General features: G+C 36.0%; 3 protein-coding genes and 1 long non-coding RNA gene across 6 annotated transcripts; 1 reads left to right on the top strand and 3 right to left on the bottom strand.

Moving 5' to 3' along the window:
• Positions 1-1,225: 1,225 nt before the first annotated feature.
• LOC125050621 lies at positions 1,226-4,917 on the bottom strand. Of its 2 annotated transcripts, XM_047650577.1 has the most exons (13): positions 4,793-4,917; positions 4,527-4,644; positions 4,271-4,409; positions 3,880-4,021; positions 3,472-3,635; positions 3,159-3,252; positions 2,938-3,070; positions 2,741-2,870; positions 2,479-2,673; positions 2,252-2,387; positions 1,973-2,180; positions 1,688-1,902; positions 1,226-1,599 (listed from the first exon to the last, which is right to left on the bottom strand). In XM_047650577.1, exons 2-13 carry the CDS (start codon positions 4,634-4,636, stop codon positions 1,361-1,363), a joined length of 1,905 nt encoding a protein of 634 aa, XP_047506533.1. In that variant the 5' UTR covers positions 4,637-4,644; positions 4,793-4,917; the 3' UTR covers positions 1,226-1,360. The 2 variants fall into 2 exon arrangements, with proteins under 2 accessions (XP_047506533.1, XP_047506532.1); XM_047650576.1 differs by lacking the exon at positions 4,793-4,917 and having other exon boundaries at positions 4,527-4,776.
• A 1,919-nt stretch (positions 4,918-6,836) lies between these two features.
• On the bottom strand, positions 6,837-7,323 carry LOC125050366. Its single transcript, XR_007117134.1, has 2 exons — positions 7,178-7,323; positions 6,837-6,870 (listed from the first exon to the last, which is right to left on the bottom strand). It is a non-coding gene; the product is annotated as an uncharacterized LOC125050366 (long non-coding RNA).
• Positions 7,324-11,379: 4,056 nt separating this feature from the next.
• On the top strand, positions 11,380-12,817 carry LOC125050502 (dysbindin-like). The gene is made up of 3 exons (XM_047650395.1): positions 11,380-11,963; positions 12,049-12,213; positions 12,612-12,817. The coding sequence occupies exons 1-3, from the start codon at positions 11,462-11,464 to the stop codon at positions 12,701-12,703; spliced, it is 759 nt and encodes a 252-aa protein (XP_047506351.1). The 5' UTR covers positions 11,380-11,461; the 3' UTR covers positions 12,704-12,817.
• On the bottom strand, positions 12,814-17,852 carry LOC125050501. Of its 2 annotated transcripts, XM_047650393.1 has the most exons (7): positions 17,295-17,842; positions 17,124-17,217; positions 16,800-16,908; positions 16,086-16,185; positions 15,903-16,000; positions 14,387-14,627; positions 12,814-14,312 (listed from the first exon to the last, which is right to left on the bottom strand). In XM_047650393.1, exons 1-7 carry the CDS (start codon positions 17,400-17,402, stop codon positions 13,074-13,076), a joined length of 1,989 nt encoding a protein of 662 aa, XP_047506349.1. In that variant the 5' UTR covers positions 17,403-17,842; the 3' UTR covers positions 12,814-13,073. The 2 variants fall into 2 exon arrangements, with proteins under 2 accessions (XP_047506349.1, XP_047506350.1); XM_047650394.1 differs by lacking the exon at positions 12,814-14,312 and having other exon boundaries at positions 14,525-14,631; positions 15,862-16,000; positions 17,295-17,852.
• Between the last annotated feature and the right edge of the window lie 4,040 nt (positions 17,853-21,892).

Raw genomic sequence — 21,892 nt, 5'->3', positions numbered from 1 at the left:
TTTGTTTATGGAACTTAGAAGTGATGAAGAAAAATGTTTCAATTATTTTAGGATGTCAGTGTCTTCGTTTGATGAAATGAATAATATACTAAGGTCTAATACGGGTTGCCGACCAAGAGCTAAGCTAAGTTAGCTTAGCTTCGCTCGCATAGCTGACGCAGTTTTCCATACTTGTGTGCAGACCACAAACTATGCGAACTAAGCTATGTGAGCTAACTAAAATATGCGAAGCTAAGTTAGTTGTGTATGCCGATGCGCAGCTACACGAGCTAAGCTAAGCCCCTCCCGCTACCCCACATACCCTTTGCACATCCTTCGCTACACTGACTGAGCTTTGGCTTAGCTGTTGGTGTGCACGCTATTTATTTCTAGCTTAGCTTAGCCTAGCTTGCTTGGCATAGCTTAGTTTAGCCTTGGCATAGCTTAGTTTTCGGTCTGCAACCGGCTTAAGGCTGAATTTAGTCTCACGCTCACCGTCAGCGCTCATAGATCAGCGCGTAGTTCGTCAGCGCGTAGTTCGTCAGCGCTGACGCTCAGCGTGGTTCGTTTTAGTATCGTACTGACCGCCTTACTCGACCTGTATCCACTACGCGATTTGCCATGACTGTACACGCTGACGACGTCCGTTCGACACTACAACGCTCACTGAAAGCAGAGGCGCTCTAGCGATCGTCAGCGCTGACAGCTACGCGGAGCCGACGCGCGACGCGTACGGCCGCGCAGCCATCGGCGCTGACCACCGTGCGTGCTGATAGCTACGCGCCAATATCAGGAGTTTACTCGAAACTGTGCTTCAAGGACTGAAGCTAAAATCTATTTGTGTGGAGAGCGCTATTAAGGCCAGCCGTACACGGACTGCTTCAAGCAGTTATGACCGACTGCTTGAAGCCACGACCGCGCGGTGAACTATAGACATTCATTCGCTGCCGTACACACGACTGCTCGAGCAGTCGCGACCGCTTCAAGCCGTCAACTACATGATGAAATTCCATCGTGCTGTCGACCGCTCGCGAGCAGTCGCGAGGCATACACTGACTGCTCGAGCCGTCGGCCGAGCTTCCTTCTGACCGTCCACAAGCTAACTTCTACTTCTACCTCTTACTTCTTCAAGTCAACACTCGCCACCGAGACACCTTCCTCGAGTAGGGCTATTATTTAAGGGCTTTAAAGTGGTATTTATGTGAAAATAACTATTAAGTGATTTAATTTTCAGTAAAAATCCAAGATGTTTTAAAATTTTAGTAAACAGAAAGAAATCGTTTTACAATACTCCACATCACTATTGCTGTAAAGAATGACGCCGGGATGCTTCAAGTGACGTGCTAATACGTCGTCAAATGAATAAAAGCTAAAACATCATTTATTTCTTAGTTATAATGGCCTTAGAATATAAAGTTTCGTATTCTGCGAAGCTCTTCCCGTCCACGGTTCTCGTCGACGATATATATTTCTTCATCTCGTCTCGCGCCCAGAAGTTCAGGTTTTCTTCCGCAATGTCCAAATTTTTCTTAGTTTTCTCCAAGACGCCCAAGTTTTCCGCAATTCTCTTCTTTAAGCGGTCCTCGGACGCTTCGTCCGCTCGAGACGGGTCTCCGACATCTAAAACAGAAGCGACATTACATCGGACGTCCACTGACGACGACGTACAGATCCGTCCGAATCGGCCGATCTACGGGTGCACCCTCACCGAGGCCTCCTTCGCCGGGCGCATCTCCGGACGCGAGTCTTCTCGCGACCTCCTCCAGCCCCCGGACGTCCTCCGCATCGTCGACGATCTGCTCCAGGTTATATTCGAGACCGGCGGCCGGACACAACGGAGGCGCGACGTCGTCGAGCAGCCACTGCCGTCGGAGGCGTTCCGTCGAGGACTTCAGGGTGTCGGAGATCCACACTTTCTCGCCGCTGAAAACTCATTTCAGAGACAGGTCTGCATATGAACAAAAGCGCAAGCTTTCGTCTCGATAGGTGATACCTTTTCAAAAGAATTTTCCTGTTCTTCTCCAAGCTGAAGGTCTGCAGATATATCTTCAGCTCGGTCGCGCGATCGCTTCGGTCCGCGATCGCGTCGGAGGCGTCGAACTCCAGACTCAGGTCGCGTCCGTTCGCCTCCCTCCGGCGCGTCTCCGAGAAGAAGTCGTGCAGGGCGGCCACCGACTCTTGCGGGAAATCGAATTGACCGTCTGAAACAATGGACGCTTTCACTCTGCCCCGCCTCGACCCTTCGCGGGGCGATCGAGTTTCGAAGATTTACCTTTAATTAAATCCTTGGCAGAATTTGTATGAAAGGCTTTGAAGACCCCGGTCAGACACGTCTCGACGCCGCTGATTTTGTGTTCGGTGGCTTCTTGCGCCGTCAAGTACTTCACTAGCTCGTTGCGCTCCCTTTCCTGTCGATAAAGAAATATCAATTTTGTTCAGGGCGAGTGTTTTGTGCCGTTTGAGCTCGACCGGGTCCTATTCTAGGGAAAATTCACTCACTATGTCCTTGTCTGCGTTCGCGACTAGTCGCCCGGTCGGGCGACCGTCGTCGGTCGCGGGTTCTTCCAGAGAGAAAACTCCGCGCGAATGTTTCACGTCGTCCAGCATTTCCTTCAGAGCCGAGACTTTCGCTCGGGCGCAAGCTCTTTCGCAGTTCGACACCAACAGCTCGCACGACTCGGCGCTCAAGTTCGCCTGAAACGCCAATAAATGACCGGCGGAACGAGGTACGATTCTTACAACTAGAAGCTAAAAATATTACCCCGAGGAGTTCAATATTCGCAGCGAGTTGTTTCTGGGCGAGCTTCGCGTGTTGGCGATTCTTCATGCTCCGCAAGGCCAAGGAGCATTGCGCTCTCGTGGAGTGGGACACCGCGGCCTCCACTTTTCCACTGGAACGACAATTCTCACTAAACGACACTTTCGAACTGTAGTCGTTCGTTAAAGTTGTCAACTTACACATCTCTACCGATGTTTTCCCTCTTCTCGTTGTGGGCCATCTCTAGCTCTCTGACTAGTGAGGCTCGCTTTTCATTCAAATTATTCCAGAGGACATCTCCACGGTACTTCACTAGCGATTCCAGAGTCTCTTCTGTAAATAAGACAAGTCATATGTGGCCTAATCAGGTTTCAGGGAATTGCAAAAAATTCACATCAGAGAATACAATGGTGCATATTACCTGAATCAGTTTCGGCAAATGTACTGGTCCCGGTCTGAGAAGTCTGGGATGTCAAATTTTGTTTAATTAACCCCATACACTTCTCAAGTTTACTCTGAAATTGTATTTTTATATTACAATACATTTAATTACTGCTCAAAATGGTTGTCTTTTTACAAAAGCAGATTTAATTTGTGGAAGCTTCTAAGTTTTGGGTTATGATTTACAACAAATACTTGCATAGACTGACTTTTGTTATGTATTTATACATAACAAATATAATAATAGAGTAAAATGTTCATGTTTTCACTGATAAAATACTTAAAATAAACACCTCAAGATTGTCACTTGCACTGATATTGCAAAGTGACTTGGCAATATCTCTCGTTTCCTCTAAGTGTTTCTTCTTACTCTCAAACTCTGCTAAAACTTGTTGCAGTAACCAAGAGCGTCGTTGCAAGTTCTCAATTTTACCACTTGATAGCTTTTTCTGCGTAACTAAGAGTTTTACAAGAAATTAGAAAGTTATCCATCTGCATAGAAAGACGTCTCTTCTTAAGTTCAAAAATAATTAAATTAATCAAGACTTAAAATTTAAAGAACTAACTCTATTACATATACCTGTTTGTACTTGTAACTGATATTGTTGAGATTTATCACAAGTAATTAAAAAGGAGGCATAATTGAGAGACAATTCAAAGTTCCATTAAAATTAAGTACCAGTATCCTGACCACTACTTACGTAAACTAGATATTTTATCCACAATTATAACATCATTGTGTGCTTGAGCAATTCTTGTTTCCTTTTCCAATAATGTCTTGTTTGCTTCGATTTTCTGCTTCCAAAGTGTCAGTTGTATTGGTTCAATAACAGATTGTGTTTTCTATGAGAAACAGTAAATTTATTGTCTCGTAAATTTTGTTTTTATTTACAAGTCAAATTTTAACTCTCAAGAGCATCACCAAGGCACACAGCGTTGACACTTATCTGCCCGATAAAATTAAGTGATACTTATTTTAACTATTCATTTAAGATTAGAATAATAATAATGAAACAATATCTTTTTTCTTTTTATGTTTAAGTTGATATTAAGATAGTTGTATCTTTAATTATTTAAATAAAAATAACGAACCTCATTAAATGAACATATTTTTCTACATTTAGAAATGTCGTCTAGGAAAACTTGTAGTCGTTTGTTCCTAATGGCATTTTTAGAGGAAATGTGTTCCATCATACTCTTCCATATCATATTGTATTGTCCACGACATAATCTAGAAAAATTAATCGATAATAAAATTTTAACAGCAAATTCATTGATATCATCTAAATAGTATCTGCCAATTGCTCATGGCTACTTTCATAATAAATACTTTGCAATGGGATCTTACAAAGGCATTTTGTCGACAGAAGGCACGACGTCAGCAGGACAACCCATAGAAAGAAGCCATTTCAAAAACTCTTGTGGTACTTCTTCACTACTGAATTTCCTTACATTCATATTTATTCCTTTATTTATAGTAGGGTAGTAAGTTAATTTATTCAAACTTATAAAGAGTAAGCAGTATAAAAATAAAATATAATCAAAAAACTCGTTTTTGTTATGATGATATTTATTTTAAAACTAACAATATTAATTATTATTATAAAAGGATACAAAATGAAATTATAAATAAAAATTAGATTCGTTATATTTCAGAATTTTCAAACTGCAAACAAGAGATATGTATATTCTATGGCATAGAGTATATTATATTCATAACATTTTTTATTATACTCTATGATTCAATTACCAAAAATCACAGACAACCTAAAAACAAGAACTATCAGCTGGGGGTCTAGCCATATTGGTGTCGAAAAGTATTCTACATACACTACCGCTTTTGCGTAATTGTACTGTCGAAAACGCTTCGTTCGTAGCCAAGAGGCATGTCGATACATTACCGCAAAGTCGACAGCGTAGATGCGAGCTGCTGTTCGTAGCACCTTATTCCGTCATATTGTCTCTGGATTAAATGTATTCCTAATGTCACTTTTATAAACAAATAGAAGTTAAAACTTTACAATATTTTTGTAAATTTGCAATTGGAAGCTGCAAAATAAAAGGGACATTAGAATGTCAGCAAGGTTGGAACAATTTTCGATTTAAGTGGAATTTACGGAAGGTGCAAAGTGAATATATGAATTTTAATTGCATGTTTAAATTAATTATGTTTTGTTTCATGTTTTCTCAGAAATTTAAGGCTACAAATAAATACAATATTTTGAAATTGCATAATCGCGATATAATAATAATTAGTAGTACTCATACTTTGATATTTTTAGGATTTGACCTCACAACTAATCTGCAAAATGAAGAAGCAACATATTTTGTTACCGCTTAGAAGAAACAATAGAAATAGTACTGTGGATTGATAAATAAAGAGTGAAAATAAGGTTGACTAGAAGTTGATAAAGTCCACGGAATTAAAAAACAATAGAAAAAAAACGTAGACTAGTGTGAACACTGAAATTAGAGTTTGATTTAAGCTTTAATTAGGTTTGGAGTTTGTGCTTGAACATTTTTAATGTCAATTTGAAAGCAGATTTTTATATAATTGTAGATTTTATTAGTGATTTGCTACTAGTTGGAATTATCTCTGTTTATGTCCATCAAACAATTTCAGTTTAAGTTAGAGTCATAAAGGTTGATTGTTTATAATAAATTTATACTTTTAGAAGGTGAGAATTGAAAAACAGTAAGTACTCAATGAAATTAAAAGGGGGATTAATAAAAATTATAAAATAGAAACTTAGTCAGGTATGAAATTATAACCCTTAATCAACCTTTGATTCCATATTGATGCTCCAACATCTTAGATATAAATTTAAGTTTGATGCTGGTTTTAAGTTAATAATTATGTATGTCAATTAACTTTTGGTTATATCAGTGATTTGCTACTAGTGAATATGTAAATGCAAAATCTGTTTAAGTAAGAAATGAATAAACATTGTATGTTATGTATTTGTCAGTTTTATTTTTGGTAAATTACTTGTCTTCTTTAGTAGGAAAAGCCATTAAAGTGGTTCACAATATTAGTTTATTTTACAAGAATATACAGATAATGCATATATGAATGACCCGTACCTACTAATAGTTAGGAATATTAAACAAACAGGTAGCAAAATAAAAATGTTTCAGTTATTTTAATTTTTATTAAAATAAGGCACAAATATCTTCCTTAACATAATGCAGTCTACATAGAAAAATAAGCATATGTAACAACTTATTAAACAATACAGACATTACTACTGAACACACACAGGTGCATCAAATTAAATGCATTACTACCTAACTAATAAATGTAAGTGTTAGTGTGCAGCAATGTCAATATCTTGTTTGTGTGCTGTTATATACAAAAAATTGTTCAATTCATAAAACCTAACGTTAGATGTTGTGATAATTTCATAAAATTACTATGATACCTACAGTTACTATGAATACATCCTGGGCGATTAAAAAATATTGATTGTTTCCTTAACACAACAATTGTAAATAATAATTGTTATTGTAAAGATATAATTCTTCCCAAAATCTACAAATGCAGTTTGTTTATAATAATGTCTCATTAACATTCAAACTGCTGAACTTATTAAGATTAAATGTAGAAGAACATAGTTTCAGTTACTGTTTCCTGCTCTTGAGGTAATGTTACTTAACCAACCATTATTTCATACTCCATAGCTTCTCTTTTTCTGAAAAGAAAATATTTTAGTTAGTACAGTACTAGTGATCAAATAGAAAACTGACAAACTAAACTGTAAGATTGGTCCAAGGTTTGTTCAATAGGTAACTTTAGTATCAAAACTCTTTACTTAATTCTAAACTTAAAAATATACTTAATTTGTCACTGCTGCTTATTGTCAATTAAAGTTCTTAATAACCAAACAATGTCAGTAACTCCCAAAGGACTTGAATTCAAACTTCTCATTCATTAACAATATTATAATAACTTCTCTAGTATATTAACTTAGTAAATAATTAAAGAAAATATCTGCTTACCATTCCTTAGTATTGCTCACTAGATTTTATATTTCCAAAGTTCATGAAGTATAAATCCACTTTATTTGATTAATATAATCAATATTATATCATTAGCTTCTATTATAATTACAATAAAATATATTTAGAACTTCTAATTATGTTCATTAGTGACTGCTTTATCATCTGAAATATACAAATAAAATGTACAATAATTTTACTTTGTGATTACATAATATATGCAATATTCAATGGTATATGTATTTTTTAAATTAAAGAACAATTTCATGAACTTACATGCAATATAAATATCAATAAGAGATATCCAATATAACTAGGATTTACCTCTACTAATTTGCTGATTTTCTTGATATTTTCATATTTATCTGTGTCTATTATGTTATCCTCGCATTGATTCATAGAAAAACTAAAACTCTTAACTTAAAAATATGAACTCTAGTTTAAATTATTATAATTACACGAGAACGTTAAAAAACGACAGATAACAAATTAAAACCATTTCGTTAAAACGTCCAAAATATGACATGTTTTTAAAACGGTAGCCATTAAAGATGGCAATAGTTGTACTGAATTATTGCAAACAGCAGCTTTTGAGATCACGCTAAAACATGGTGGAGAAACGCCGTTTTTTCTACACTGCCGAAACATTAATTGGCCGTTGGCTACCGAATAGCGTAAGCGTTAATGTGTGTCTTTTCGTAGCACTGTCATGGCGTCGCTTATTGTATCCCGACTCACGCCTTTAGGGCCTAGGCTACCGACTGTCGACACGAGCTGTCATTTTCATACAAATTTAGTTTTCGACTTACTACATACACTACTGTTAAGCCATCTTGGCTAGACCCCCAGCTATAATTCTATCTAGCAATTCTAGCACTAGCCACGCTAAAGTATCAAACGATAAAATGTATGAAGCCATACTAATACGTCAAAATATAATAAAACAATGTTTGTCATGTTTTATTTTACGTAGGTTGGCAGTGGATTTATTTCGGGATAGTATTGTCTTTTTACGACATTTTTTTTCCTTCCAAATGTTGTTTCGGCCTTTTCGCTAATTAAACAAATGAAACCAACGGGATTGATTACCCACATGTTGACAGGTCACGGTGGATTCTTGTCGTATCTTTGCAGGTTCAGGATTAGACAAAGAGCTGCCTGTCCATGTAGCGATACAGCTGAGGAGGCGGTGTTACATGTTCTGACCGACTAGCGAGTAGCGACTGTCCAATGTATGGATACAACAGGTATAACACTGAGCAAGCTATGGGCATAAAAGTAACAGGGAGGAATTTAAAGGAAATAGGTTAAGAGGCATCTTTTTGGGATTTGCTGATAAGGTCAAAAAGTTGTTAAAAGAAATAGGTAGTAGTATTAAATCATACGGGTTACCATTTACGTAAGCTATTTAATACCTCCGACGACTACATAGTCGGAGAATTATCTAGAAAACATTTATAATAAAAAAAAATTGTATAGGGCCCATTAGGGTTGCCTGGAAGAAATCGCTTGTAAGCGATAAGGCCGCCCGTTGCCTTATAGCTTTTGTTACCTGTTTTTTTATTTTTGTTATGTTTATGTTTTTGATTAAGGTAATAAAGTATAAATATATACTCCGATGTTTCATTCCGTAGAATTCTGACATTTCATAAGTGTTGCTGCCTATAAAAAGGTAAATCTAAATATTTACTTATTCAAGTGACCTAAGACAAAAATAACGAATATTTTAATATCACGTACAATATATTGAATTAACTTATTATTTTATACTTTAGCTGGCATCACTGTCTACTAATTCCAGGTCTCGTAAACCTTTTTAATAAAATAAAATGTTATCTTAACTAGTGCGTTTTTACTGTTTGTGGTGAATAGGGACGTAATTAACACTTGCCGTTAAACCACTTATAATGTGAAGCACCGCACTAAATAAAATGGATGTCAATAATCTCTGACATGTCAAAAAATTATAGCTGCAGAATTCTAAGGCATTAAAAATCGAAGTATTGTGTCCATATGTTTTACTTACCGAAGACTCTTTTTTTATAAAGGTACTTATTTTCATTTCTACCAACTCATTACACAAGATATCTTATTACACATTTATTTTAAGTTTTTAAAATTTTGTGAAAAGCATCTGAATTGAATAAAATCGTTCACGACCACCAAGCTAAAGAATACACGATTGTAAAATAGGTGTCATTCACCGTCGATTACCCGAACGGCCACTTATCCGAACTTCACTTCTTGGACTGCCAAGTACATAGCCGCTATTTAATAAAATAAATTTTGCCGCGTGAAAGTAAATTCTCGATAGAAAATGCCTGAACATAAAAATATTAGCATTTGGAAATAAAAGAAAATTTTAGACCTCATCACTAATAAAACTCACGCCACGGCTAGCACCTCATCAACTAAAAGATGAGATAATGAGGACTAAAACGTAATTTCTGTTTCTGAAGCGTTTTCTTGATACTGTCTTGCGTGAGTTTGAAACACAGACTGAAAGCGACCAGTATCAGATATCTGTCCTTAAAAAAGTACGTGTCCTAGCCGGTCGTACGAGGGTAGGCTTGCTTAGCCAGAAGAAGATTGAAGATTTTCTTAAGGCTTAATTTTGCCTAACACATACAAGATTGTCTGCGCTTTGTCTGCACTGGTTTAACTATAATTTGTAATTAATGTAAAAATAGTTTTCATTTAAGTACTTATTTGTGATAATATAGAAAAATTTAAAGAGCAAATTCGGCCCCACATGGAATACTGTTCTCACCTCTGGGCGGGAGCTCCCCAGTACCAGCTCCTTCCACTTGACCGTATTCAATGAAGAGCGATTCGAATCGTCGACGACCAGTCACTTTCCGTGCGGCTTGATCCCTTGGCGTTACGTAGAGATGCCCACATCTCTGCATCTTCTACCGCATTTACCATGGAGAGTGTTCAGAGGAGTTGTTCGGATTAATACCTGCAGCTGAGTTTCATCATCGGACGTCAAGGCAAAATACAAAATACCATCCGAATCACCTCGGTGTCCGTCGTTCCGGTTGTCCGGTTGTCGGCAGTTTTTGCCACGCACCACCACTATGTGGAACCAGCTGCCCACTGAAGTATTTCCGAACCAATTCGACTTAGGGTCCTTCAAGAAAAGAGCGTCCCAATTCTTGAAAGGCTGGCAATGCACTTGCGAGCCTTCTGGCATTGTGAGTGTCCATGGGCATCACCTATCACTTAACATCAGGTGAGTCTCCTGCCCGTTTGCCACAAAAAAAAATATGTAGAAACACTAGTTCTTTTATCCGAAGATTAAAGAAATCGACACTCCTGTATATTATCATATAACATGACAGCCCAAATTGCTCTCTTATTTTTAACTCTGTTTATAATTTCGTGTTTCGTATTGTTTGGGTGGTGGTTACAATATTTTATATACGTTTAGCATAATTGAGCATGATAGCTCTGTTTTATTATGAGATAATAATGAACGTAACATATGGGATTTAGGTATATAATTTCGAATGATTTAATAGAATTCGATATTGAATGTACATATTAATTACATATAATATGTATAGGACCATTTCTGCTACCTAAAAAAAAGAGACTCGGTCTTTATAAAAATAATAATAATATTATTATTATACAGCATGCATACCCTGTACTCGGCAGCAGTATACAAGTTGTGGCAGAACTTCGTAATACGCAGGCGCGCAACACACACGTACAAACATACGCACACATTCAACTCTCAGACTGGAGGTAGTGAACTATACAGTGAGACTACGAAGTATAGCGCAAAGAGGAGACTCCGAGAATGAGATACGCTGTGTAATGTATTCCATCTCATTCTTTTACACGTTCAATCCTACAGATATATATGTTTGTCTCTTTCTACGTAACGCCTCAACTTTTCGTGTTACACTTGATTTTACTCCTCATAAAATTTCCGTACCGGGCCTTATAACTCAAATCGTTTCTTAAGGAGTAAACTCCAAAAATGGTCAGTAGTTTATTGTCGGTCGTTCTACGCCCTTAATTTAAGGCCTTAATTTAGTAGTTAATTAATGTAAATTAACTATATTAATAATTAATAAATTATTTTCGACAAAGTAACGATCTTCTAGTTTTCTGTGGCGCTCTCACTTTTTTCGACCACAGAGTACATGGCGTTGACTATTTATCTTGTTCTACTTGTTCTGTGATCAGTCAATTGTTTATATTATGTGATGACAAGATTCATACTTTTTAAATTTGTTTTGATTCTCTTCCGTTCTTAGTTTATTTTAAAGAATGCTAGGCAATCTCAAAGAATTTATTTCAGTCGTACAAGATGGCTTAAGTTCAAGTAATAATCTTCGGCAGACTCTGCAAGAGGTTCAGAAGGTTACTAATATATTTAAAGATAAACAGAAAGTTTCCAACGAAAGAGTAAATTTCGGAGCTGGTGGTGCACTATTAGAAAAATATCATGAAGAATGGGCTGCACTACATGAATATGCAGACAAAAATGCAAAAGCCGCCGAAGAAGTAGATAGATTGGTCCTTCACTTACATGAGATTTCGAATAAACGGTTAAAAGCTGCGACAGAACTTTCAAATAATATAGCTTATTTACCTATGTTAACAGCAAGTGTCGCGCAGTGTATGGATGGCCTAAAAAATGTACAAATATTGTTACAAGAAGTTGAGGAGCAACTAGTTGAGTTTGAAGATTTAGTAGAAAAAAATAATATGGAAAAATGGAAGCTTGATCATCATTATGAATTAAGTCTTTATAAGAAGAAGAAAATGAGTAAGTACTTTTTATAATTTTAGGTTCTTTATGTGATCTAATATACATTTTTTTCGTTATGTGTAAAAAAACAATACATTAACAGCACAGCTTGAAGAAACAAGAACACAGTTAGCAAAAGAAAATGCAGAGCTAAATAACAAAAGAGAGAGACAACAGTTTGCAGAGCTGCAAATAAAGAGAGAAACTAGTGCAGCTGCTTTCCAGAGTGATGTTGCAAGATATTTGACCAGTGGCAGCTTACCTTCAGGTTTGTATTTTTATGTGTTATGGAACTTGTCTAAAATAAAACCTGAAGTTGTCTCAGTAATAATTTTTTTTAATTTTTAAATCACAAAAGGCATTTAACACCATCTGTTGAAATTATCAATAATAATAAATTCTAATTGTCGTTATTAATATCACAACTGAGCTACTAAATGACTTAAGTAAAATTTATTAAAGAACAACTGTATGACTCTTTAGTTATTATTTAGTTCTTACAAAGATTGCTTGACCTGAATAACCAATTTTTTACATGTAAGTAATAAGCTTTTCAGTGTTTTTGTAGCTTAGGTTTGGATAAATGTGCTTATTCTGAATACCATCTTTTTTTAAAAAAGTATTTGATTTATATATTAGAGATATATTTTTAATGAAAAATTACAGGTTCAGGACCTCAGCCATTGCCAACAGCACTTGAACAAATTGAATTGGATGTTGATAGTTCAGACTTAGAAAAATTCTTAGAAGAAAGCTGATTTGTTTGAATAAATCCATTCATATTGGTAGTTATTGACAATAGAGTATAAATGTTATATGTATTTATAAATGTTTTTGGAACAATTGGGAACAAAATAAAATCCAGATATACAAATAAATATAAATATTTATTTTTTCATAACTCAACATCTAAGCAATTTGTCAATGTAACAGTTTCATTATTTGAAATTGTTTTCTTAAATAACAAGTAAAGACAAATACAAAAATATATATACAAATTATTTATGACTAGTAAAAATAAGTTTTCGATCACATTGATAGCTTCAAATTGTTACATTCTCTTACTTGACCCCATAAACATACTGAACAATTTTTTGACTATGCTAGCTTACATTAATTTGCATGATTCTATGTTTTTCTTATGATTGGCTGTAAATCTCCCGCACCATGAGCCGACATTTTAAATTTTCCAGTCAAGTGGTGCTTAATACAAGGCCTGTCTTTAATAAAACTTGGTGGTTCTACTAAATCATCATCTGAGGAAAAATCCGATACACAAGAAGACAAGTGTCTCTTTTTTGGTGGCATCAGATGAAGTGTCCAATGCATAGCGCCTTTATGACTGGCTTTATTGTGTCTCGATTCATAATCTGTGTCAGACCCAGCTTGATGCGACTCCGATTTATTCTTTTTATAAGCTTTACACGATCTGTGGTTCAGTTCTTTTTTTTCCCCCCTATGGGGGACATGGGAGTTTTTTAGATTCGTAACGCTACTGTGCCCTCTTGCATTGAGATCCGGAAAATTTTGGGAGTAAATAACAACACTATCAACCGATTTATCCTTTGGAAATTTTGATGATTTCTTGATATCTATGGTAGAGTTGAGTTTCTTTTCTGCCGAATGTCCACTACTGCAGCTTGTGTTACTGTTACTTGTGCTATATTGTTCTACGGCTTCTTTTTCTAGTTCTTGAAATTTGGAATCAATGCTTTCGTCTGATGCCTTATATTGTTCTAATGCTTCTTTTTCAAGCTCCTCAAATTTGTTATCTACAGTTGAAGTTCTTAGGCGTGTCTGCAGCACAATTTTTGGATTCAGTTTTAAAATTCCAGGTGAGAGCTTGTTTATTCTTATGCAGCTTGCTGCTATGTTTATCGGAGGACTCATGCTAAGGACGGTGCTGTAAAGTCGTTTCTTTCGTTCAGAATTTGTAGTCGGAGCTGTACTTGTAGAGGCCGTTTGATCATCCTCTACTATTTTATCTCTTAGTTTTGGGCTATCTGGCTTTTCTATCTCAGCCTCGGTGTGTTTATCTGATCTCTCAAGAGGTTCTTCTGGTGTTTTAACATTTTCAGTCCTGTCCAATTCCTCATCAGTAGAAACAGGCTGCGGTTGTGGTTTTGAACGTATTTTTGTTTGGTAATATTTGTTAGGTGGCTGAGCATCTTTCGGCCACCATATGCAGCGTCTATCTGAGCATCTTAAGGGTCTCTGTCCGGTGGGAGCGTATCGGCTCACATTAGTACCCCGGTACAAGGGACATCTGGCCGCAGTGGCTCGCATTAATGCCTGCATACTCGCGGAGTAGCGGCTTATTGCACGCTGAAAATCAGCGCTCGGCGCTCTAGGAGATTCAAAATGGAACTGTAACAAAAATCGGATAGGTACTTAACATATGTCAACTTACTAGCTAGCTACTAGTGAGTCGTTGCGCATACCTTACAAGTCGGGTCACAGACTAGTTGCGCTGAAGTGTCCAAAGAATAGAGGGGCGGAGGGGGGGCCAGGGCGCTGAGTCGTCGGGGCTGTCTGCGGCGTGCCCTCATCTTCCTAGAGTTCTGGGGTGGAGTGGGCTGTGGCTTTTGTTCTTCGTCCTCCCACAATTGACGCACACTCCGCACTCTGGCCTCCAGGCTCGCCTCCTCTAGATTCCGTGCACCAATCGGGCTCCAGCGCTCGCTAGCTGCCGATTGGTGCTCATTAATACTAACACATGATTAACTATCGTACCGTACAGTACTGTGCAGTATTCCATCGCCATTTGTATCACATAGCTTAGGATTCTTAGGGTACTATATAGCCTTTATATACTTTAAACTCGGAAGCTTTATATTATACATATTTAATAGTAGGTACTATTAAATATGTATAAAGTAAAAAAAAAAGTGTGTGCGTGTAACCTTTACGCACGATTGAAGTAAAACTTCTTTGGCGTTGACGGCATATATGACTGAAATCATTAAATATTAACTTAAATAATAAATATCATATTATAATTTAATTATATTTATTATTCATGTGCTTTACAAAGATTATTCAAATGTTATATTAATATTATTCATTCGAAAAAGGTAATTGAATGTCATCATAATTTGTGAAACATAAATTTTTATACTTAATACTTTCTAAATTTGCTACTTTTCTTGAAAATACAGCATCTATCGTTGTACCGAAACGCGTTGTTGAATGAAGTCGAGAAGTATTCATAGATAGATCAATTTTTTTATGTAAAAAATCAACTAACGGCTGAGATTCCTGAGAGCGAAAATTAAAATTAAAATCTCCAGTTAGAATCATCGGTATTTCATGATAATTACTATTTAAAAGTCGAGAACCTTCAATTGTGAAGTGAAGTAATTGCTGATGAATAAATTTTATGATATTTGACAGCACATGTCAATATATTATAGAATGTCGCAATCGTCAGAAAATTTATTATTAATTTATTATTACTCACCTTGACCACGCACGCTGTAAAGCACGCGAAACGTCGGTTAAATTTAAAATTATGTTAAATAATTGTAAATTTATATACATAACTTTAATCCGGTTAAAAAGTTAATAAATTAATTTACTTATTTTAAAAGTAATAAATTAATAAGTATATATTTAGAGATTTTCAAAAAACTTTGCAATTTAAAATATTTTGTAAAACTGTTGCATTTTTTTAATCACTTTGCTATTCACAATATTATTGATCCGTTTGAAAATTTGGAAATAAATAATCCTAATTGATTATGATATTCACTACTAGATGGTGTATAAGTCAAGAAGCGTTGAGTATACGACAATTGACATACTCGTATACTTACGACCAATCCGAATTATTATTTTTAAATAGCGGAAACTACACAGACTAACTAACTACACAAGTAAGCGTTACTTCCGTAAGAAATAAATTCTGAGTTACTACCTAGTCGCGCCTAAAGAAGTTTTACTTCAAAAAGTACGCACAAATCGTCATCAGCTGGTATTCGGTACTGCCTGCGTCGTCGTGGCACCATGCTGCGTTCCGAGGGATCTTCCATCAGCTTACGAAACCAATACTCAACCTGGAGAAATGTACTTTTTCAATATTTACTTCGGAATAGACTACTATTATGATAAATGATAATAAAAACCTAGGAAAAAACTTACCTCGGGTAACATCCAGCATTCAGTGACATCGGAGTTGTCGTATCCCTGAGCGCAGTAAGGGCGAATCCTGATGTCATTTGGGTTTGTGTAGCAGCTCTCTCTATCCAACAAATTATATTTATATATTATTACTAGTTACAGTAGAACCTCTATAAGTCGAACATCAAGGGAGACGCCAAAAAATTCGAGTTATAGAGTTTTCAACTTATGGAGGATTTCGACTTAGGCGGATTTTGATTCGACATAAAGAGTTTGAGGTTTATTCTTATAAATTTTGAGAGCAAGCAAACACATGTTTCCATGAGTCATAAATGTATTATTGTATACTCCTAAAATGTTTTCTAAGAAACAATAGTGTACTCACATTGTCGGCAAGTTCTTAAAGTCGGTAACTTATTTTTGTTCGAACAATAGAGATAATAAATTCCAAATGATCAAGTTGTAAAATAAAACGTTCCTATGTTCGAGATACAGAGGTCAAATTTAATTTTTCGAGTTATAGAGTGAAAATATGTACCAAAATGGCTTGGAGGGACTCGGTGATTATTTCGATTAACAGAGGGTCAATATTTCAAGTAATGGAGGTTTTGGTGTTTTAAGGGAAGGGAACAAAACATTTTTTCGAGATTTGGAGGTTTTTGACTTATCGAGGTTCGACTTAACGAGGTTCTACTGTATTATATTTCAAGTTTTCCTATAACGATATATTGGTACCTGTGTTCGTCGTAACAAAAGTTTCCATAAAATTGAGCCAGTCTAGATTCCGGTATCACGTCTTTCACGCTTCTCTGACCACTAGCTCTAGCATTGTCGAGGTGTTTCTCTGGAATTGAATTATTATAAAAAAGGAGCCGAACACGTCATTTTACACCTGCCTGTAGTATTTCCTCTACTTATCTTAAAATAATAATAATTTTATAAATGCTATGATTAAATACAGATTTACACCCTTCGGTGTTGTGGTATGCCAATTAGCCCATTAACCCGACGTAGATAAATGTGATAGTGGTATAGTAGAAGATGTACTTAAATCCATACCCGCTGCCTCACATCGGTTCGTTGAATTTTGCGAAGACTCTGTCGTATGGTCCTGTAATATTTGCGAGACACGGCAGTGTTGTGCCAATAGGCGCTGAGGACATAAATTAAACTTTAACGCAAAACCGACGTACTGATAAGAAGGAGATAGAGGAAGTCTAGTGCGGCTACCTGATTGGCTATGATAAAATCATCTGGAGGTTCGGAGGCCCAAGTGAGGTCAGCACAGAGGGCTACGTGTGCCCAGGCCGGCGAGTAACGATCCACTTCGAAGCTCATTCAATGTGACATCTCAAACAATTCGTTTTAGAATAACAATCAACAAATATAATAATCACTAATTTGCAACAGATAAACTAACGATAAAACTGTAAATAAAAATGCCAACAATTTAAAAGACATCAGTAGTTAAATCTACAATAACAAAATTTTCCACTTTTTTGAAAGATACATGATAAACATTTTTTTTTATTTTTTATTTCAAATCGCTTTTCGAATTCGTTTCCAATGATGATGTGTGTCATCTCGATGGCTGAACGAGATGTGCGAAAGTGATAATATACTCATTGAATCGTTGGATTCTGTAAAGAGGTCAGTTATTTCAATATAATTGGTATTTCTTTTTTTCCCACAACTAGTATTAGTAATAATTAGTTATGCTGAACCGACTTTTAATAGTTTAAGGTGTTTGGTATGCAAGATTAGGTACTTGCTGCTCCACTGATAAATTAGTATTATACCTAATTAACAATGAAAATTATATAAATTTTAAGGATTCATAGAATTTTTTTCTTAATTATCGTAACTTACAGGGTCTAGCGCCCTTTCCGGTATCTATCTCTAAAACGGTAGCGGATTTTGAAAAAAATGTTTGGGTAAATGTGAAAAAAAAAAGAATAAATTCTCGTAAATTTTTATAATCAATTTAAATTCTTTGGCTTGATTAAATTTGGCTCTTCTTAAAGCCACAGCCAGCATTGGAATACTTGGCGTTGACATATCGAATGACGTTCAGTTTCGCGGTCACTTGGAGGGAAAGGCTAAATTAGCCTCCAAAAAGCTTGGTGTGCTCAGCAAGGTGAGGCGCTACTTCACTCCGGGCCACCGCATGGAACTATATAAAGCGCAAATTCGGAAAAAATCAATAAAAATCCCCACATGGAGTACTGCTCTCACCTCTGGGCGGGGGCTCCTCAGTACCAGCTCCTTCCACTTGACCGTACACAACGCAGAGCGGTTCGAATCGTCGACGACCAATCCCTCTCCCAGCGGCTTGATCCTTTGGCGTTGCGTAGAGGTGTGGGGTCACTCTGCATCTTCTACCGCATTTACCATGGAGAGTGTTCAGAGGAGTTGTTCGGATTAATACCTGCAGCTGAGTTTCATCATCGGACGTCGAGACAGAATACGAAATTCCACCCGTATCACCTCGACGTCCGCCGTTCCACAACTGAGCGTTATTCAAGGCAGTTTTTGCCGCGCACCACCACTATGTGGAACCAGCTGCCCACTGCAATATTTCCAAACCAATTCGACTTAGGGTCCTTCAAGAAAAGAGCGTACCAATTCTTAAAAGGCCGGCAACGCACTCGCGAGCCCTCTGGCATTAAGAGTGTCCATGGGCGGCGGTATCACTTAACATCAGGTGAGCCTCGTGCCCCTTTTGCCCCCCGTTCTATAAAAAAAAATGCCAATAGAAACATAAGTAAACGGGTATAAGTACGGCATTATTTACTCTTGGCAACTCGAGGTCGTTTTTCTCATAGCAGTGAAAATTGATTCGTTCAAAACACCTTTTTGATGATAAGTAAATACATGTACCATGAAAATATATTCTTTTAAATTCATAAATTCAATTAAAAAAAAACGTATAGCCTACAAACAGGAAATTTGGAGTTTGTATATTTTCGATACGTTCCCGGTATCAACTCGTCATAATAAATATTTCCTTACATTCTTCTGACAAATTTTATCCACTCCTTTCTTTTTTAATTTCCCAATTCCGTCTAGGAAACGAATAAAAAGTTAATCCACGATTCCGAGATTGAGAATTTTTACACCCCACAACACAGTACCTCGTACCACCCATTTTTTTTTCGTTTTTGAGAGCACTTTTTAACGTTTTCAACTGACTGAATAACGTAAAGCGTACAGCCGATCGCTCTCAGACGCCCGCGTGTTGCCTGAATCTGCCACAACGCCGCGCCACTAGCGTTACCCAAGAGGCCTATGGCGCTATATTTGTAAACGTCAGACGTCAAATATCAATATGAGATAACCCGATGCTATGAAACTCTTACAATAAAAAAACAGAAACATCAAACAACATGATAATGAGACACGTGTTCATAAGGAAGTGCCCTAAATTCACATTTGTATAGAAATTGCGCTAAATAGCAAGCGAAGGTATACCTTCGGATAGAAAACATAATATAATATGTTTAACTGTATTTTCTAACGTCGTCCTAATGACTAAAATGAAATAAAATAATGTTTGGTCTATTATTTTTATCCTTTTCCTACATTACCTTTTGATACAATTAAATAATCAATCAGTAATAAATACAAATTATGTATATAATAAAATAAATAAAATAAAAAAGCCCTTTTATTTCTTGTAAAAGAACAAAGTAAACTTAATACTATTTTTACACATATTTTAAGAAAGTAAATTACACGATTATTATTTTTTTTTTTCTTATTTTTCTATCTAATTCCCAATTATTATTTTGAAAGAACCCTTCCGCAGGTGTAGGCCTCCTCCAGGGATCTCCAGGTATCTCGATTTTGGGTGAGCTGCATCCAGCTCGAGCCAGCCGTTTGAGCAATGTCGTCCGACCATCTCGTGAGCGGTCTTCCTCTGTTTCGTTACCCAATAGGGCCACCCCACCTGGTCACCCTTATGGTCCATCGATCGTCAGAGAGACTTGCTACATGACCTGCCCATCTCCATTTAAGCTTTAGAGCATAGTTCAGGGCATTAGTAGCTTTAGTAACGTTTCTTATTTTTGAGTGTCTTATTTTATTAATTTTTCTAATGTTTTTGTAATATCTGCCAATTATTAGTGTCTTTTTTTAATTGTTAAATGTTATACAAAAGTTAACAACATCTGCTTCACAGCATGGGGCAATAATTGGGGCCTTGCTAATTTACAACAAATTAACACTGCGCACTACTGTAAGTTTTATTTTTGTTATTGTTTCTTTCTTTCTAAAAGCAAAAATGTCTTTAACCCTTTATTAATTCCCATTAAAAAGTTAAATTGATCATCGTTAATATACTTTTGTGTTAATTATGGTAAGATGCCTTATGTGCGTAGATGGTAGAAATCCCATCCCCAACCTAAAGTGGCCTCTACTTTAGATAAGGAAAGAAGAAAAAAAAATATTCTCCTACATCACACACATTTATAACTTAATTAGCTATTTAGTACTTTATTACTTAATTTACTAAAATATACAAATAACATTTAAAAAAATTATGATTTTGGTAAGTGATGAGGCAAAATGAGGTAGGCATTTGCTCCGCTAGAGGCGTAGTGCTGATTTTCATAGCTTTCTAAAGGCCAAATCTATATCCTTAATTCAATACCCCAAAGGTTTGATTTCCATACATGTCATTTATATAATTTAAAAAAAGAGAAGAAAACTACTGCCTTATCTCCTTTTATTTGATTGAGATGGCGTTAGTGATTATGCACCAGCATAATATTCCTTATTTTGCTATTTTATCGCGGTTCCTATGCTAAGACCTTTACGTACGTAAATTATTAAGATGACAACTGACGGGTCACGTGACATACGCAACAAATGTTTTCAAAAGTGAATTGGCGAACTAGCGCAGTGAATTACAAGCAGTTGCGCTGCAAGTTTTAGTGGGCGCCGGGCGGCCATCTAATGTGAACGGCAACGGCTCGGTACTCGGTAGTCCGTAGTCGGTAGTAGTGACTAGTGACTGAATAGCAGTGTGACCAGATTTAGTAGATTTCTACTTTTTTGGTAGATTTTGAGGTACTGTCAACAGAATTTAGTATGTAAAAATTATTTGGTATATTTTAGTAGAATTCACGCTTTTCAGTTATTCTAGTACTTTTTTTTGGCATATCGAATAAAAGCGAGGTATTCCTCTTTCATCGATTGGATTATAACTATTTAATGTTCATTCTTTTCGTTACCATTCGTGCTGTGAGCATAGAGTGTGATGTGCGAATTCCTTTATTGAGAATTTATATAATCGAGTTTAAAATGAAACATAAATATACACAAGGATATCGCAATGAATAGTAGCAAGATCCCTTATTTAAAGTTGGTTATGTAAATCTACAAAATTTTACGTTATTTTTCAAAGTGATCAGACCCTTATTCATAAAATTGAAACTGACATACAAAACATGATGAGTTCCATTTTGAGTTGCTTTATAAAGATAAATTATATAAAAACTACTCCGCTGCAGTCAATAGATCTGACAGAAGTATGTTCAAGTTAATGGACTCAAAATTGCTTTATGACAATGTTACCCAACATAAAGACGAAAAATCTTTACTTTAAGTATCATTTTATACATTTTTGTTTAATTATATTTTTATTAAGAATTTAATTTAAAAAAAAACTTGGTTTCTTTTAAATTAAATTCTTATTTTTTTATTCTATCGTTTTATCAAGAAAACATTCATGTTTTACGTTGTAACACAACAGCAAAAAAGTATAATAGATTTGCTCATTCCTTTCGGTAGAATTCAGTAGTTTTTAACCTCCACAAGCAGTAGAT

Source organism: Pieris napi, chromosome 6 (assembly GCF_905475465.1).
Source record: "Pieris napi chromosome 6, ilPieNapi1.2, whole genome shotgun sequence".
Taxonomy (NCBI): domain Eukaryota; kingdom Metazoa; phylum Arthropoda; class Insecta; order Lepidoptera; family Pieridae; genus Pieris; species Pieris napi.
The sequence above is the reverse complement of the archived record's forward strand: the minus strand, read 5'-3'. Positions and strand labels throughout refer to the sequence as shown.